Source organism: Megalops cyprinoides, chromosome 6 (genome assembly GCF_013368585.1).
Source record: "Megalops cyprinoides isolate fMegCyp1 chromosome 6, fMegCyp1.pri, whole genome shotgun sequence".
Taxonomy (NCBI): Eukaryota; Metazoa; Chordata; class Actinopteri; order Elopiformes; family Megalopidae; genus Megalops; species Megalops cyprinoides.
In genome coordinates, this window is record NC_050588.1 from 10,738,742 (window position 1) to 10,758,308 (window position 19,567).

General features: G+C 43.7%; 1 protein-coding gene across 3 annotated transcripts; it reads right to left on the minus strand.

Moving 5' to 3' along the window:
- Window positions 1-251: 251 nt before the first annotated feature.
- Window positions 252-17,729, minus strand: usp48 (ubiquitin specific peptidase 48). Of its 3 annotated transcripts, none has more exons than XM_036530959.1 (28): window positions 17,568-17,729; window positions 16,582-16,716; window positions 15,994-16,114; window positions 15,526-15,667; window positions 14,159-14,286; window positions 13,143-13,267; window positions 10,566-10,674; window positions 9,981-10,114; window positions 9,720-9,802; window positions 9,352-9,531; window positions 8,899-9,036; window positions 8,264-8,413; window positions 7,573-7,773; window positions 7,091-7,205; window positions 6,778-6,920; window positions 6,417-6,497; window positions 6,033-6,157; window positions 5,124-5,246; window positions 4,900-4,961; window positions 4,398-4,508; window positions 4,051-4,184; window positions 3,419-3,525; window positions 3,004-3,108; window positions 1,996-2,178; window positions 1,539-1,664; window positions 1,391-1,439; window positions 921-947; window positions 252-351 (listed from the first exon to the last, which is right to left on the minus strand). In XM_036530959.1, exons 2-28 carry the CDS (start codon window positions 16,713-16,715, stop codon window positions 329-331), a joined length of 3,159 nt encoding a protein of 1,052 aa, XP_036386852.1. In that variant the 5' UTR covers window position 16,716; window positions 17,568-17,729; the 3' UTR covers window positions 252-328. The 3 variants fall into 3 exon arrangements, with proteins under 3 accessions (XP_036386852.1, XP_036386850.1, XP_036386851.1); XM_036530957.1 differs by having other exon boundaries at window positions 6,417-6,500; XM_036530958.1 differs by having other exon boundaries at window positions 6,417-6,500; window positions 17,583-17,608.
- Window positions 17,730-19,567: the final 1,838 nt, after the last annotated feature.

Sequence of the window (19,567 nt, forward strand, 5' to 3'; positions counted from 1 at the left end):
AATTTCTCAGGCGTGACAACTGCAGCCGCCTACAGCACAGTGTGCTTCCACCGGAAGAACAGCCTAACCTGTCTCTGTACACACAGTAGCCACCATGGTGATGGAAACCCAGAAAGTTTTATAGAATGCATCAACGTCTTTAAATATTAAAAGCGAGCGAAACGTAAAAAAAAACCAAAACGTTCAGAGAGGAATCGCAAAATACAGTCACAAAACAAAAAATAAACCAAAGCACTTTATTTTTTTCCCCCGCCAGCTGCCATCTTCAACTACATCAAGCTTTTTTTGGTCTGGTATTGCCATCTTCCATCAAGGTGAAATGTTTTCTTCAGTGTCCAAGAAGCCCAGTGCCTGCAAAATGACAGAAGAATTAATTTTAAAAAAAAGACAACATTCTGCCAATCTGGAATGCTATAAAATGTTGTATTGAGAACTGAGCCTGGATTCCACTTGCAAGACTGCTTAAAATGTTGCTGGTGAGGATGCCTAACTCGCTACTGGCTGAAAAAATATGGTGACCAAGCTTTGTGATTCCGTTAAACATAGTCAATTGCCCATGTACACCGTTGCTGCCCCCTGTGGGCCTGGAGGCAGAAGGAAGGATGGCAGTGAGGCTTATAAAGCGGAGCTGTTCTCAGTCATGGCCTTATTAAGCCCAGAGGAAACATGCACTGGGACATAGCCCTAGCTCTGAATTTGAGTAATGACACTAGATAAGGTGCTGACCCGGGTTATTGGAATCTAACATAAGGTACAAGTGAAAGGATTGTATAGAAATGTTTAAATATTATCACCGACTATAATATTTCTAGGCTGGCTGCTTTTTAATCCACTAATATTTCAATTATGTATAAAAATTCTAAAAATCTATTGCTACCTGTCTGTCAAAGATAACAAAGGTAAGAAAACTACAAACTTACCTTTAAATCCCTCTTCAGGCATACAGACTGGAGAAGATGAGGGAAGAAGATGGGAAATTGATAAAGACTGCAGTTAAAATCACAAGTCACATCATTCCCATCTAGCTAATCTTACAAGCAGACACTTTAATTCAAAAAAAGCAGTTTACAGGGTTACGAAACCCTGTTGTATGTTACATCACAACTGATACGTATAAGCTAGAACTAAACACGAAGACTGTGATCATGAATTGCTCCACTGAAGGACAAGCAAAGAACCAAATGTCCAATATTGTGTTCTGCTGACAGCAAGATGTAGTGAGTTAGGCTGTCATTTTATGGAACTCAAATCACATAGGTAATTATTGACCTTCTCCAGTAAATTAGGTTTCCTTGTGTTCTCATGCAAACTTAAGTACTGAGGTAATTACTTCAAATACTATCTTTACATTACGTATATCTAAAAATGTATTTGTATTAAGTCAATTTACCCTGGTATACATCGTCCATCGCTGCATAATCTGCTATGGGTTCGTCAGCCTGTCAAACAGAGATGGCACATCCAGAGGTTTCATAAGCGCTTATGGTAACAAACAACTGACGACTTAACATGGTGTGCCGGGTGATTGACACCTGTACCTTTAAACAGATGACGCTCTCCGGGATGACCCCAAGGCTGCCCAAGGTGGCTGAGTCGTCCGTCAAACACCGTCCATCTATGGACAGGTTCTGGTCAAAAGGAGCGACGGAGAAGGCGTGCATGATCTGAAAAGTAACACACAGAGATGCTGCAGAAGTCCCACACTAATAAATAAAAAGGATCCTACGAATGTACTCCGTACTCTGTTCTGTGATTGGAGAACACACCTCTTCTCATCTGCCATTCTCAAAGGCGTCGCCAACTTCTGACGTCTGTGCACACTGCCCCACAACTACAATTCAGATCAGGTCTGATCATGTCTGCATGCTCACTTCAGCAAGACAAATCCAATCCAATAGGAGCTTGGTAACTGAACAGGCTCCTGAAGGCCGTTCTGGGACGCGCTCCCAGGCGGCAGGCGGATGCTGACTGAAACGCAGGAAACTGACGGCGCACCTGGATCTTGAGCTCTTTGAGCGTCTGATTGGCGGAGACGATGAGCGCCTTCTCCCCTCGCAGCTTGCGGTGCCGCGTGCTCCTCCGGATGCCCGCCTTGTGCGGCCCGGCCAAGGCTCCCGAGGCGACGCCGGGACAGCTGCTGGAGTCGTTCAGCTTCTGACGCTTGGCACCATCCTCTGACTGGATGGGGGAACAGCAGCGCACTGTCACTGAAACTGCTGGCAGCTACCACTGTGTTAAGATTCATGCTGCATTTTACCAACTCATTTTAAACACAACTGATAACATGAAAGTGATGGCCTTGCATACAGTATACAGTGTATGAATAACACTTTTTTGGCCACTGCATAATCTGTGTTATGTCATAGTTTTGATGTCTTTACTATTATTCTAAAATGTGGAAAACAGTAAAAATAATGGACAACCCTTCTATGAGTAGGTATGTCCAAACTTTTGACTGGTACTGTATATACATAATGTATAATATACTTATATATAATTTACAACACATTTTAAAAACAGGCAGCCTAAAATTATCAAGTTTACAAACAGGCATGGATGCAAGGAGAAAGGGGGCCATACCCTTTTATACACGATATGGACGAAAGTATTCGGACGCCTGACCATTACACCAACAGGGACTGTAATGACATTGTATTCAAATACATATACTTTAATATGGAGTTGGTCCCCTTTTGCAGCTACAACAGCTTCCACTCTTCTTGGAAGGCTTTCCACAAGATTTTGGAGTGTTTCTGTGGGAATTTGTGCCCATTCATTCTGTAGAGCATTTATGAGGCATAGCATTGTCCAAAATGTCTTGGTATGCTGAAGCTTTAAGATTGCCCTTCACTGGAGAACCCTGAAAAACAGGTGTGGCCAAATACTTTTGTCCATATAGTGTAGGTGTGACACATTCTGATACCTGACCTGTGCCTCTTTGGACTGAAGCACAGCAAATGGACCTCTGCGGATGTTTGCTAGCTCTGGGATGTGAGGACTCACCTGGCTGAAGTCAGGGTCGTTCTCCCCCTCTCCTTTGTGCTCCTCCCTCTCATCCTCTGCCTCTGAGCCGCTCATGGTGAGCTCCGGGGCAGAGTCCTTTATTATCTGCGGAGACAGACGGAGCGGGAGGGAGAGGGAGGAGAGAGGGCCGGGGAGGAAGAGGGGGAAGCAGAGAGAATGTGATGGGGGAGAGAGACAGAGAGGAGGCAGGACAGAGGGAACGGAGAGAGGGAGTGGTAAGATGACAGACACGAGTGGAAGGAAAGAGAGAAAAAGAACAGCAGCAGGAGAAGAGAGGGAAAGGGAGAGGGGGAGAGAGACGAGAGGGCAGAGAGGAAGGAGAGGGAGAGGCAGGCAGATTAGAGAGCTGTGCTTGGCCCCGACGTGCATGTCCACGTCCGTGTGCCAGCCTCACCTTCTTGTTTTCGACCACCTTGCGGATGTAGACGGTGGCCTGTGCGTATTCTCGCATGTCTCTCTGCTGCTGGAAGATCAGGCCCTCTCTGCAGTCGAGGCACAGCTCTGAAAGCAGCCACACTCTACTCATCATCACGCAACAGCCTGCCTCCACCCTCTACCCTCTACCCACTTAACGAAGATTTGCTCTCTGCTGTACTTACATTATCTCTCTGCTCACTCCTCAACTGTACTAACGGAATGCATATTCAAACATAAGCCCCCGATCACTACAACATAACCCTGAATAACAAAGATAATTATACTCATTCCACTTCATCTAATCTAGTTTCAAAGCTATACTCTGATAAAGCTGATGTAAAGAAGGGTTTATGTAACTTCAACCCTCAACTCACAGATCTTATCGTGTCCCTCTCAAGTTATTCCCCGTTTTCCAAATGTCGACAGTCAATTATTTTAAATTCCTATTCCCTAACCATCAATACATATCAAACTCTCATTTTATTTTATTCCTTTTCCCCTTTAAGCACACAGATACACAATGATGCAATACTGCAAGCAGTCTGCTTCCGCATGTAACATCCCCAGTCATTTGGCTGAGTTCAGTACTCTGTGTCCCCCCTAACTTACCTGGCTGAGTTCGGTACTCTACGTTCACAGTGTCGTTCTGCGTTTTTTCACTAATTCTGCATATGGAGATGGGTTGATCCACCAGGAACAGTCTGCTGATCACCTCCCATTCGCTTGGCCAGAGCAGAGCTATACTGTGCAAAGGAAAAACAGACTGCATGAGGGCTACGGGTGGAAGGAATTCAATCCAAATTCATGATTTGACACCATCGCTTTTTGGTTTAATTCTTTTACCCAAAATATTCACATCCTACAACTGGCATTCTATGCTGCTTGTTGTGACAGCAAAGCGGGTGTTGGAGGTGCGAGGGGGTTCTCTTGCGGCCTAGAGGAGAGACTACACTCACTGTTGCGCATCCCCCTTGACCATGGAGTCGTACGTGAACATGAAGCCGCCGTGTGGACACAGAAGGACGCTGTTCGCCACGCTGGACACCGGGTTGCTCTTCGCTGGCCGCCTGAAATGCAGGGACAACGGCGATCAGCGTTGTCACAAGGAGCCGTGACGGGGATTCATTCGGCCCACGCGAGTCAGACGGAATCTGTGTTTTTCGTAATGTTATAGGCAGTGTCTGTTTGATGGGTGCTCTTACCCGCAGCTAGTTGGAACAGCTTAGCGGGTATGATTCTGAGTGAATGCCACTCTGAGAATGGCTCCAGTATTACACAAAAAGCATGAATGAGCTCATATGCAATGGGTAAGAACAGACTGATATGGACTGCTTCCTTTGAGAGACAACTTCAAAACAAACACACCTTGACTTGTACCATTTCACTTGGTGCAAAAAAGAGACAACAAAAAAAAGCAAACAATATTGTACGTGTGAGTAAAGCACAGCATTACTTCACCTGATAAACTTCTTCCACTCTTCAACAAAAAACAGGGAGACTATATACAGGATGTCCGTGTCCTAAGAGAAGAAAATGACAAACAAAGACATTAGCAGTAGCATGCACAGAGCAGACAGGTACGTTGATCTCGGAGCACGTGTTTGCGGCCCCGGGAGGGGCTCTGCCGTTACTGCGTGTTTGCCATGGCGTTGGCGCTCTCAGACCGAGCTGCGGCGGGTTACCTGCGGCCACTTCTGTAGAGTCGGCCGGTTCTTCTCCTGGAAGAGGTTGAGGAGGGACGTCTTCTGTTCGCTGGCCATCATCCTATTCAGCGCCTCGTTCTCTTTACCCTCCTGGTCCAGCCTCTGAGGATACACATTTACACACAACCGGAGGAGAACAGTGTTACAGCTTTTATACCTGTTTCACAGAGACCATTCTGAAAAATTCTGGAAAATTCTGCGCCTGAATTACACGTGTATCATTCTGTTTGTGTTGGTCTAATAAAGAAATGCAGAATCATAAAACATGGCAGCCACAAACAAGCTGTGAAACAAATCTGCAGATTTCTTGTGTAAAACACATTAACATAGTTCTGCAAATGCTTTACCTGCTGTACCACTCCATTTAAGTCTAAATTCTAACACTGCACTCCTTGGAGGCTATTCCTGGCTTGCATCTCAGAATATTGTACCACTCGGAAGCAACTGTACTGCCTGTTTAACAGCTGCAAGATGTTTTTTCCGAACACTAGTGCACAAGCACATTCACATTGGAAAGAGCAAATAATCAACTATAAATCCTAGTTAACGATAAAACCGAGTCGGGGCATTCTATGTGAATTTAAAAAAATGGATAGCAAAGTACAAAGATTTGCAAAGATGAATAAAACAGGAAAAATACACAGTCTTACTTTGAACGAATGAAAGCAAATACATGCAACTCACAAATATGAAAACATTCAAAAAGATCTAAAATTGTGGTGCACAATTTAGGGGAAACGTATTATATATCTACGTAAGTGAAGAGCGATAATTTGACATTTCACATCCAAGCCTAAGGCCCAGACTGCGGGGGTTGTGTCGGGCTCGGTGAAGCTTCAGCGCACTCAGTGCTGCACGTCTTCCTGCTCTGCGGGGGGGCTCACTCACCATGCACTGCTGGCAGGGGTCCTGGTGGTGGGTGAACTCGGGGGCCTTGGGGAAGTACACCCGCAGCCTGCTCCACACCTCAGTGGAAATCAGCTTCCTCTCGCTCTCTGATATGCTCAGGCCTCCTGGAGGGAGACGAAACGAGACCAGCTCTTGGGAGCGTTCCCTTCTCATCGGCTATTTGGACGAGCCGCGGCTGCCTCTGAGACCACGCATTCAAACGATTCCCGTGCGAAAACCATGTGTGAAAATCCAGTCTTTCTTTCTGTGTGAATAATGACTAGCTTATTTATGCAGAAAGGAAAACAGGTGATAAATTATTTTACTTCTTTTTAGTCATATATGGGTATTCACTGTAAAGGTTATATAGACACAGGTACGCACCGTGAGGACAGAGAATATCCTCGTTGAAAGTCTTCATGTCTTCTTCATCTCCCTCCTCTTTTCCCTCACAAACGCCTGTATCTGCTTTGCAAGTCAAAACAAAAAACATTACTGCTTTCAGTCCACTGGCAAAGCTCCTTAAAGTTTTCTCTTCTATTGTCTATTAATTTTTATGATCCACTCAGACAATCACTATCTCACAAAATGCTTCATGGAGTTTCAGTTATTCGACATAAAGTCAGTTAGACATGAATCTTGAATAAGAACATTTTGACAGCTGTAATTAGACTTGCACAGTAACCATACGCAAACCTGACTGTTAACTGTGAAGTGATGTGGTGCCCTTCGGAAAGCAGCAAACCTTTCCCTGCGGAAATGTCCGGTCCTTCCCCATTGGCCTTCCCGTTGGTGTGCTTGGTCTCCTCCTCGTCTTCCTCGAGCTGTTCCAGGGCCAGCTGTCTCCAGCTCCGCAAGGAGGCTTTCCCAATCCAGAAGCCCTCGTTACTACAACACAGCCGGGCCCGAGAAATTACCCACAACCACAGTGGCCTGGTGAATTCTCAACGTTTGAACTTCTGCATGTATCTGGACTTTAAATGATGTTCTGTAGCCTTATAAAGACATGAGTTGAAGACCTGCTTATTCACACAGTTAAAAAAAAGAGCTGGGAGCACCTTTTGAGTGGGGTTTTCACAAGGTTGGACACTTCTTTGTAGTCTTCGTTTAGCTGGTTCTTGAGCCGCAGTACCCGGCATCGCTGTACCACGCACTCCAGGCACAGAGAGGACCCTGGATGTGGAGCATAACCACAAAGCAGTCATGCCACAAAGCCTGTCCTGGCTACCAACGTACATTGCTCTGAAAAACACCCACAAAGCAACGTAGGAAACACTGGAAAATATGAACCACAACATATGCAGAGCCACGCAGACTGCTACTGTGCATGAGTTTGCCTAGCTGCTGACCTCTTAGCAACTTATAGCTGTTGTTGGCAGAACAGTACAAGATCATTGTGAGATCATTAAGAGCAGAACAAGATCATTGTGAGATTGTTAACACCTATTTTCAAAAGCTGATTAGGAGGCACTGATATTGCACTGTGAGAGCTTATCTCGTGGGGAGTCTGTGTTGTGTCCCGTGATGATGGAGCTCTTACGATCTAATCGGGGGCTCCCTCCGTAGCGGTTGAAGAAGTGCTCGGCGGCCTTCAGGGAGATGCGCTTCACGTCCCCGATTCTGTCTGGGTGCAGCTTCCCGTGGGAGCACAGGAACTTGGAGTTGTCGATGGACTTAGTGACGGTGGAGTCATCCAGCCACTTCTTCAGCCACTCCAGCGGGACAAACTCGAAGGGCTGGTCTACAAAAGAGGAGGAAGCGAGGCATGACCGCACGATTGGAGTACGTGCGCCACCTACAGCCCAACTGATGCAACTGCTACAGACACACAACATCAACTCGATGCATTAAAGAGTGGTAAATATTAAAACACAATATAAAAGTATTCTCTGTGACTCAAGGGGGAGATATTCCCATACAATAGGGGTTAAGTGTGCTCTTTAACATCAATGTTTACAGAACACATATCTATAAAAAGACAGAGCAAGTTTTGTACACGTTTCCTTGTCTTCAATGACACAACCACAACATGCCCTAGGAGAAAGCTCCTCACATGTGAATGCACACCACAGAGTGAGGGAAAGAGAGGAAATGGCATCAACTGTATCTGAAACTTTTCATTAGCAATGGCGCAGCTGTGTCACTGAGGACAAAGGGAAGCTCCCTATGGTGTACTTGTGTAATGATACATTTATTTATTTTTGATACTGAACGGGAATGTTTTTACAGACCGTCTGCTGCGGGTAACAATTCGTAGAGCTCCTTCACCTCTTCGTGCTTGGCTTTGCCCTTGTCTACGCTCTGTTTCCGCATGTCTGCCATTTCCATGCACCACTCCTCAAACTTCCTGTTGTCCCTCTCCACCAGCCTCTGTAGGAAGGCTAGGCAAAAACGAGATCAGACAGACAGAACACGGAGGACGGGAATCAGACACGCCAAGGACACGCTGTGGGTCCAGGCCAGAGCCATGGGACCTTGCAGGGTGGGTTTCTGAAGTACTTTAATATGTCAGTTTATATGACTGTGCTGACAGTTGGCAACTATAACTACTCTCCAAAAAATCTAACAAGAATGATCAAATTGAACCTTCTCCAGTGACAAAATAAAAGATTAATATATACATAATTTTATACATTATGTACCTGTATATGTACCATATAATTTTACACACACTCTTACATTTGAATATTATCCCATATGAATGCATTTAGCTGGACACGGACATACAAATCACCTCGAGACTGACTGACCTTATAACGGTTTTATGCTTTGTATGTCCAACCTCCAGTGCTTTCCTATTATTCTGTCAGTGAACCATGGTGGGTGCCTTTAACTGCCCCTGTTCCCTCCCGAAAGGAGCTCTCACCTGGTACCTCAATGTTCACCGCCTCCTGATCCCCCCCCTCTTCAGCCTGTCTCTTGTACACCAGCATGTAAGCGTTCCGTGAGCAGTGGTACCCTTTGCTGCACTTGGGCTTGCGCGTCTGGGACTTGACTGTCTCAGCTAGAGCCAGAATAACAAAGCAGGGTAAGTCACTGTGGTAACAGTAAAGAAACAAGATCACTTATTACATGAGAACATGTCAAAGTAAATAGTTTTAAAATTATAATCTATTGTTTGAAGACACTGTTTTCACAACTGCAAAGGGCTGGCGTGTACACTGCTAGAAAGTGCTGTGAGACATGTGGCAGGATGGAAAACGAAAACAAGTGTACTGGTTTATGGTGCTCTACACAATGGCATATACTAGTATATGGTACTGCATATAACAGCATATACTGTTATATGCAAAACAGCAGAGCTGTTCTCTAGACTTACCAATGTCCTCCTCTATTCCTAGCTGCAGCTTCTTGCCCTCCATCTTCTCGATCTCCTCGTCGTTGAACTTGTACCAGTCGCTGGTGCGGGCGTCGCGCACGTGGGCGATGTAGTGGCCGGAGTAGGCGCTGATGCCGCGGTGGATCAGCACCGCGTTCAGCTCGTAAACACACTTCTCCTCTGCGAGGGCACAGAACACTGAGTCACCGGATCTGCCGCACCGGGGCGCCAGTACCCCGCTCACGGCCTGAGCCTCGCTAACCCGCTACAAGCTAAAGATACCGTCTGACAGGAAAAACTGTGGGAAAGCTCGGAATGGCCGGACTGACAGAAACATGAGGAAGCACAATGTCAGGGGTGGGAGTTACCGTTCCGCTCCAAAAAGGGGCCCATGTCCAGGACCTCCGGGAAGCTGATGAACGTGTTCAGCTTCTTCTTGTGGCCCGTTTGTCTGACCAACAGAGAACACAAACAAAAAGCCATGTTAGCATTCATTTAAGTGAACGCTATCACTACTGCTGACAGTGCTACAACCTTGGGCTGCGTTCTTCGAGCTATTTAGTGGCGACGGCCTTGAGTGCCGCTCTGGATGAGGTTGCACGTTATGCGAACACGAGGACGTCTCTCACCTGTCAAAGACAAAACGCATGAGCTGCAGGTTGAGGGTGCGGGGCAGGCTCTTCAGCTTGATCCGGCGGGTGGCGTTCTGCTTGCTCTGGCAGCTCTCGCAGAAGTACCGGTTATCCCCCTCCAGCTTCTCCTCCTGGGGGGGGGGGGGGTTTGAAATGAGCCAGGCAGGCACATGCATATGCATATACGCCCACATATATAGACATACACACACCTAACCAGCCTGTATGGTCAGGTGCTGTGCTCCTAACACTGACTTTGAAGATCCTTGATTTGTACACAAGTGCTTTGTCTGATGATCATGTCAAGCACTAGAATCATGTAAGTATTTCAGAAGATCAGAAAAAAAACAAGGCTTCAAACATGGTTTAACTTGATTTAAGAATGATAAAGGAGAAGAAAGTATTTGGGCTGTTTAACGTCTTCCTTATTCTGCCCGTAAAAGGCAAAAAGCTCTCCACAGTTATGCAATCCCGCCTGGCACTCACATCCCAGTAAGACAACATCTTCAACGCTCTTAAGGGCTGAGCGCACGAGGCGGGGGAACTGAGTGGATCGCGCCACGCGGCTGCCGCCGAGTTTACCTTGAGGAACTCGGTGACGCAGTCCATCAGCTGCTTGTGTCCCTGGATGTTGAGCTCCAGCTCGTAGAAGCGGGACGGCAGTGACGATGCGCGGCCGCACTGGTTACACCTGTGGCACACGGGGGGAACAGAGGCCCGCACAGCTCAGTAACCCATGGCAGAGTGACGCTTCGGCCACCCCAGAATGGGTGGTGCTACCAGCGACTCGCCGAGTGGAGCCAATCGCAGTGCTTTCCCCCACTGGTGGAGATGGTGGCTCCAATCAACTTCCAATCAACAGCACAAATATACAACATAACAGCCCTGAAAGCAACTGAGCTCACACTCGAATGACACATTCAGACAAGTAGAAGACCAACAAATAAATAAAGTCCTATCTGAGGAGGTCAACAATTAAACATCTTACTAGTTAATCCTTTAGTGGAAACTCAAAACGTTTCCCTGGGAAATCATTCATCAACGATTGAATGATTACAGAAGGCAGACACGGTTCTTCAAAGGGTAAATACCTTAACATACACTGCTGGACTGTGGAGATTATCCTGAGGGAGGATATTTTCTTGATAATACGGAGATAATAACTATGGAGACAGTCTTTAAGAAGCAAAGATAAACAAATGCCAGCGGCAATGATTACAGCATGGGTGTTACAGGATAATGCACCGTCTTTCTTTCTCTTTAACAAGTAACAGGGAAACAGACCTATAAACAACATACTCTTTCTTTTCCTTTGACTAGGAAAATACATTTTCTGTACAGCAGAAATGCAGTGTATATATACTGAGCTAGCTACTTACTATTTATCTGCTGACTCACCAAGGCTAAGTAGTTCTAACGTTATCAAAATTATTTTTAGTTCTTAACTATTTAGGTCTCAACGATTATTAATTAAATTTAAATTTATATTCTCAATCTTTATTTAAAATAGTGTTTTAGGCTGTTCTTTTTTGTATCTCCAATGTAAATTGTTTTTTGTTCTCATGCAAATTGTTCTTTGCATCTAACCCTGGTCTGATTCAATCAATTCAGAACGTAGACATTTTTAGGATATTTGAGCAGTAGATACAAAATATCTCTATGGGAACACACTAAACCAAACTGTACTGTCAGCCTAGTCCACTTTTTGTTGTGTTTGGTGGATAAATCAAGGTCTTTTTGAAATTCAAAAGACATCACCCAAAGTCTGATCTTTAAATCAAAACTGGGAAAAATGCTGCCCTGATAAAAAGTAACCTTTACTGTAACAAAACCAAATCTAGTAAAAAATAAAACTTCCATCAAGCTCGACATAGGCTATCCCATAAATTCCACATACACATTTTTCTGCAAACCTTCAGAGATAAATAACAGGCGATAAAACACAGTTTTGGGCTTGCTCCAGCATTGATATCAAAGCACCAACAATCTAGACACTTGGCTTTATAAAACCTACCAATAAAGAGGGGGCAAGGACGTTGCTGTGGGCAACGTGCAGATTTATCATCCTTTGGAACAAAACCATAACATCACTGAATTTTTATTGGGGCATCTTTTACATCAGTCCCCTGACCGACTCCCAACACTCACCTTGTTGTCTCAAGATGATGAGTCTTAAATACCTTTCTCCAGAGGAGACTTATGGCTCTGTTCTCCCCCAGAATTAAAGAAAATAGTATCAACTGGTTGACCCAAATGTCAAAATCGGAGGATCTGCACTTAGCAGTAAAAGACCAATAGGTTCACAGGTAAAACTTATTAAATGACACATGCAAAACTCCATGTGCAAAGGGTAGTTGTAGGAGACAAAAGAAAAGCAAAGGGACAGACTTTAAGGGTTTTCAGTATGACGATCATGTCCCTTTTTTGTCTTGACACTATGGTGCGTAGATTATGCCTTTTTTAATATTATTATTTACACTGAAATGACGCACCTGTCCTTCTACTTAAGGGACATTGTTTTAAGGTGCAGGAAGACTTGAATAATTCATAATCTTCTAAATCAAGAAATAAAATTAACTTGGCTATAATCTAAACATTTTTTCCTACATTATTTCTCCAGATTGGTACAGGCATGGTTTCAGAATCTGGATTCTGACAATACATTAACTGTATTAAACACTAATAGACTTGATACAGTGATACCAAACAGGGTAATCATTTATGTACTTCAATGGTTGAAGTTGATTTTGTAATACCCCTTGCCTAAAATGCTTATACACAAACATCAAAACAAATCTCTAGCTTTGTCACCGGTGTGCTCTACTGCCATGGCTGTCTTATCTAAACTGTACGTTTCACTCAAACAAAGAAAATAAAGGACACATGACCATAATATCATGACCAGATATTCAGCTCCTGCGATCCTTCCATCCAAAAAGTAGGAGATTCCAGTTAGTAACAAAAGGTTCCAGTGCTGTCTGCATGCTTACACTGACTTGGGATGTTTTAGACCACACCCCTTCCAGAATGTTCACAATGAGCTAGCAAATCGGAACACTTCTTGCAACAACAATGGCAGAGACAAAATTTTCAACGTGGAATTCACCAAGCTGAAAATCTGGCCCATACATAAAAAAAAATCTGTGATAAAAGCCTTACGCAGTGACGTATGCAAACTGCCCACAGAACTGCTGCTGTATGACGTTGTGTAGATTAGGGTTCTTCTGTTTGGAGAGAGTGTCTTCCAACAGGGACAGGAAGAGTTTGGAGAACTCCTGAGCATCCTACAGGAACCAAATGGATGGCGACAAGGAAATGAGGAAAAAAAAGGTGTGAATTCCCACCACGATGACAGAGGGAAAGCTCTTGTTTATGCACAGGCAGCCACTGACAACCTCCTTTATAAACAGAATTATGACAGTCTGACTGAATGACATTATCTTACATTACATTTTTGTCATTTAGCAAACACTATTATCCTGAGCGACATACATATGTTAGTTTCACATGTTATATTCTTACTGAAGCAATTCTGGATTAAGTACCTTGCCCAAGGGTACAACACCAGTGCCCCAACAGGGAATCAAACCAGTGACATTTCTGCTACGAGCCCTGCTTCATACCACTATGCCACACTACAGTACGAATTTGAATGGACTGAAGAAAACCAACATTACTACCATTACTAATAAGTTCAAGTTTCAGGTTCACAAGCAAAAAGAAATAACTACTGAGGCTTCCATCATTACTGGTGGGCTTCTGAACACACTCTCACTGCTTCAGCCATTATGAGATACTGCCACATTTTACATTTAACACTGCACAAAGCCTGCATAAAGCTTACATAACGCCTTCATTAGCATGGCATTACCATTTTATGAAACAGCTCTGAGAAACTATTATTTTCTAGGGTGGCTAACAGAGTGATACATGACATTTTCCACGTGCGTGACTTGTTTCATGCACAGCTTCACTCAGCGTCAGCTCTCAGCACCGCAGTCGTTTCTGAATCCTTTGTAAGGCAGCAATGCCATTCTGGTGGGAGATTTCAGGTACGCATTCTTAAGGCCTTATGAAGTTCCACTGTATAAAATGTGACTTCAGTTCATGGTGTGTGAATTGCTTGCAGGAAAGGTGGGTTCAGCTGCTAAACTGAATGACAACAGGCTCTGTACCTGCTGCTGTCCTGTATCCAGCCCAAGTGCCTTCACTAGACCGGAGGGGTCGATGTATCGTCTGTTGCTGTTCTGCAGCAATGCGAACAGGTACTGCAGGTGTTCACATATGGTCTGGGGTTCATAATCTGTGGGCGAAAAGCATCCCATTATTCATACTGAAATATCCCTTTGATTAATTCCATCTAACTTAGCACTTCTGTCAATGCTTAAACTCAATTCATGCCAAATGTGACTAGTTCTCAGTATGACACAAAGCATGGCCGGGACAAAAAGCCCCTCTGGGCTTATTTTACGCACAATCTAAAGTTATCAACAGAAATATTGTCATTTTAATGAAGACAAATGGTCAAAGTCAAGCTCATATGAATGTGGGTATCTGCCATATTAATTTACACTGAAATATTTCATATAAATTATAATCACATGTACATGTATACAGGTACTGTTCCTTAAAACAAATGTATCATCTTCCCTTAGACGGACTTCTCACTGAGGCATTTCTGCTGTGATTTTCCAAGCTCGACTGTGTCCAATAAACTGTGTTAAAGATAAACATTTTTTACAGACTCAGATACTACCCAAGGGCAACCAAATGCATTTTGGGAAAAAAATCAAATGAAGTCTACAATAAACAAAGTCACATAGTCCAATATGAACGGAAATCAGCTTCAGGCTTATTCTGTGTTCATGTGGCAAAAAATCAGATGGTGGAACTTGAGTCATAACCATGAGACTAGTACAGTTGACATTCTTTGGTCTAAGAACTTTGCCTGCTGACAATCTGCAATGCACTAACATTGCTCAAGACTGCTATCAGAATGCTCAAAACATCTGTGCACAAACTGCAGAAAATTCTCTGAACTCGCTTTCCACCACATTATCAGATCCTTCTGGTGCCAAAGTTGCATCATGCTGCCAAAGTTGCATGACAGCAAAGATGTCTAACTATGTGGTATTATAGCAAAACATTCATTAAGGGTGAGAATCAATACTTGATTAGTATTAATCAAGTTCAACTGTGACATCACTCAGTGATTACTTGGCTCAGGATTTGAACGTTGGTTAATTAACCATAAATGAGAACTCGTTCTCATCAATATTCATGATGGAGAGCCGAAGAATCCCTTCGTGAATTAACTGACATTATTAACTTTGCTGCAAGCAAGAGATTATTTGCACAAATGAACTGGAGTTCCATACAGTGCTTGAAGGGGGAATTGAAGATTTGATTATTCAAATATCTTACATCTTAGGAGTCACAGAAGATCTGAATATCAAACGAGTGCATCCAAACGCACGTCCACAGCAATGTCCTTTTAAGCCCTCGCCAGATCAGTGTGGAAGCAGTCTGCGGCAAAACTGACCTGAGTCCATGTTGTGCTCCTCGGCGCGGGAGTTCTGACAGAGGTACAGCGTCTGTCGCAGCTCCAGGTTGTGGAACCACACCTGCAGGAATGTGTTCACGTAACATGTGGCCCCCAGGTTCGTAAGACCGACAAACGTGTTCTGGGCAGAGGAGAGAAACTGGGGTCACTGGGAGCGATCCTCTTAATCCGGCACTCAACTGTCACTAAATTCCAATGCAACGTGTTCTCAGGCGCAACCGTCTCATACGACTACAGTAAACATGGTATACTTTCATGGCCTAGATATACGCAGGGTGTTGAGGAGGGATTTTTTTTTATTCAATCTCGTGTCACCTTTTAGAAAACACATCTTTTACGCTTACAAAACTGCTTGGTTATGTGACCGTGTGGCACTTCAGTTCAAAATCACCACAAACTTTGTAATACTGGCAGGCTGTACCCACAAGTGAGAATGCAGTTTAGTACCTTGTCTCGCCTTTCTGAATTTGGGTCATCAATGTTGTGGAAGGCATTTTCATCAATTTCCCCTAACCAGACGTGCTCTCCGATGCCAACGAGACAGTTGGGGTTTCCTTTACAGTTCCTCCTGAAGAATGAAGGCAAAAACACCTGTATTACTTTACTATTACACTCACTCACTCTGGCCACTTACATACGCATTCCCAGAGTTACGTTTTAAATGTAAATGATCAGACATCATGTGTTATCGAAATGCAGCGTTTCTTTAAGCTACACATCGCAGGACACAGGTCAATATAGCCCACTCCACCCAGCAAACCACATTAACAACATAACACGAGTCAGACAAATCAGTATTTGCTTTGCTGATGACCAAACACACAACAGCAACAGTCAACTATTTAGCGGACACGAGATCTAATCGTGCAAAACGTATCACGACACAGCACTGCTAACACACACATTACTGATGCTGCTTACAACTTTGCGTCATTTACTTCCAGTTGAGACATTGATATATAACCAGTGCTGTAACGTTAGCCCGTAAATAGCTCGTTTGCTGTATTGGTCTCAAAACAAATGTCAGCATTTTACCTGCATGCTCCCCTCTTGCACGCCGGGACTCTGATGCGGTATGCGGTCTCTACGTGCTCGTCTTTGACATCCTCCGGTCTCACCGTCTCGACCCAGCGCCAGGCGGCTCTCTCAAGCTGCAGTCGAGGGGCCATTCTGCGTAAACAACACCACACCAGCCTTAAGATTCCAGGATGGGAGAGATCGCGGATTCACCGGCCTACTGTATCATATTCGTTTGAACGCTGCAGCTTTCTAGCTAGCGACCCTAGCTAGTTAGCTTGCTAAAACACCTTGTTTTTCTAGCCAGCTGTCGAAATGTGTAAAAGAAACATTGGTTGAGTTGCTGGCTATTTTCAGTGTTTCTAAACAATAATTACTTAACTAATGATGCACACATTAAATAAAATGATTTACTATGCCACAGATGCAATCAAGCATAGTTTGCTAACGATAGCTAGCCGAGACAAATAGCGTTATGGTGACACAGAAAGCTGGCTAGTTCGCTAACGTTAACTACCACTTAGCAAGCGACTTTAGCTAACCTATTCGGATTACTGGTTAATTCTAACTTCGCAAACAAAGTAAATTGCAAAATGTGTCCCTTTTCATAGCAGAATACCGTAAAGGGAACGCCGATCGGGTTGGCTAAGAAGACCAGTGTAGTCTCTGAGGCAAATAATACGTGAAACGCAGTTAGCTAACACTAGCAAGCTAGCATTAGCTTGCAATGTCACATCTGAAGGTAACAACCACATCACCAATAATATGAAACTAAGCCAATTATCGACAACTATTAGGTACAAGATTTAACGCCAAATTTCTTGCAAACACAGACTGTCTTAGTAAACTACCAACACATCTTGACATGTATTGATGGCTCTCAATTTACATTTGAGATAACTACAGGCTTGCTAGCCAGCTAATGTTACCGTTGTGGCTAGCTAACGTTAGCTAGCTGGCTGTCTATTTTCCCTCTTTATTAAAAAAGAAATGACCATTCGAACCTTGTGTGAGTTTACCATAAGCGTCTGATTAGGCGATTTTGGCATACATATATTTTCCCATAATATTCACAGTTTTTTTTTTCAGATTTAGCGCCCCTACGTCAGTTTTTTTTTTCAAATAGCTAAATTTTTCCTCCTTCACTTTCAAACTTGTTTAAGGGGACCGAAATACTTACGTACGACGCACGCTTGGCAGTGACGTGAATCGTTAACGTAAGATCGAACGGTTGTTATTCTCTTCGGAAGAAACGCATACTCATTTGTGGTTGGTGCGTTTACTTCACACGGAGTATTCGACCATTCGGATAAGCGTGCGCGGGGTGTCCGGTCATAAAAGCAACGCGAACTTCTTGTGCCATACCTGAAAAAGGCAAAATTTGTAATATGAGGACACCACTTCGCTGGCGCATGAAGAAAATACGCAGTCTCGAATCGCTTTTTGTGGGCTATTACAGGAACACTAGGTCTATCTTGTATGATTAATTGATTTAAAAATTAAAAAGGTAAATTCAAATTACTCCGTAGAAGTCCTGTACGAATGTGTTACGGCAAAAGTGGTGCAGTCAGGCACTGCTCTGAAAGCCACTGAACATCTCTGAATTGGGAAGAACTGGACCAATTCAGTCGAGATGATGATTAGTTAAAAGGGGTAGAAGGAAACTCAAGCCTACATATTTTTTCCCTCCAGCACCAAGACTGAATAGCTACCTTCTAAATAAAAATACACATTATTTGAGTTGACAGATGCCGTTATCCTGATGAATGAACTTATGAAGCTAAGCGCATGAGTGCATATAATAATACTACACTGGTGGCATTAGAGATATAGAAAACTGAACAAAAACTTCAATCCATGAGATGGTGCTCCAATTACCGGTGCCATACTTAAAATGAAATGAGTGCTACAGTAATAAAAATGTACATAGCACAGTACTGATGTACATAAGATCAGCATTACAATACCCCTAAAGTGCTACAGAGGAAAGAAAGACTTAAGTGCTACAACATAAACAGAACAGGGAACCAAGATGCAGCCTGATGCAGCTGGGTCTTTGGTCTGTGCAAGAAGAAGGCCAGATACTCTGATGCTCTGACAGCCTTAGGAAGTTCATTCCACCACATAGGGGTCAGGACAGACAATATATGACAGCGTTGTACGACACTGCAAAGGTGGGACAGACAGGCGGGGAGGGGTGGTCTGGCTGGTATGTAATGTCTTTTAATAATTTGTTGTTACAGGGGAGTCTATTCCTTCTCTGTCCAGTTGTCCATTTTCTCATTCTGGACAATACAAACGTATAACCTAAAAGGAAGTGTGAGGGAGAGACTTACTGGTCACTACAAGATTGCTTCCAGACTCCTGTGTGGACCTTCTAAATCTGCCAGAATTTGATACATATGCTTAACACTGTAGTTGTTGCAGACATTGTATCTTGTGCAGACGTTTCACACAACAAGCCATGAATATACAGCAATTACTGTGTTAAAAGAATTTTTGTTACTCCTTTTTTTCCACTCCCTATTTCCATGAAATTCTGACTGGTTTCATTGCAAAATAGGTGTGGAGGGTGTCTGACAAAAATTGGCTTATAGCAGAGTTACTGTCACCTCTGGACCAGGCTCCAAAGAGACGTCATGAGCAAAACATGAGCGCAAAGTGAATCAATGCGATAGTTATAACAGGTATGAGTGGATGCAGCCTATTTATGTGCCATGTTGTAGTGTGGTGATAAATACTGCTATCTCAGAGACCCTGGCTAATATGCAGTGTTCTCAAAATTTTTATAACTAAATGAGAATGTTACCTATTAGCTGGTTGAAAGTTAGCCCATTTTGTTTGCACGCATTTTATAACTTTCATAACAGAACCCAAATAGGATATGCTGTTATGGCAATTTACCTTTGCCTGTTTCATTATCTATTTATGTTCCACTAGTCTTTGCCTGGAACTGAAGCTTGATGGGGCAGATTTTTGTGCCTCAGCGACTGGGCAACACTGT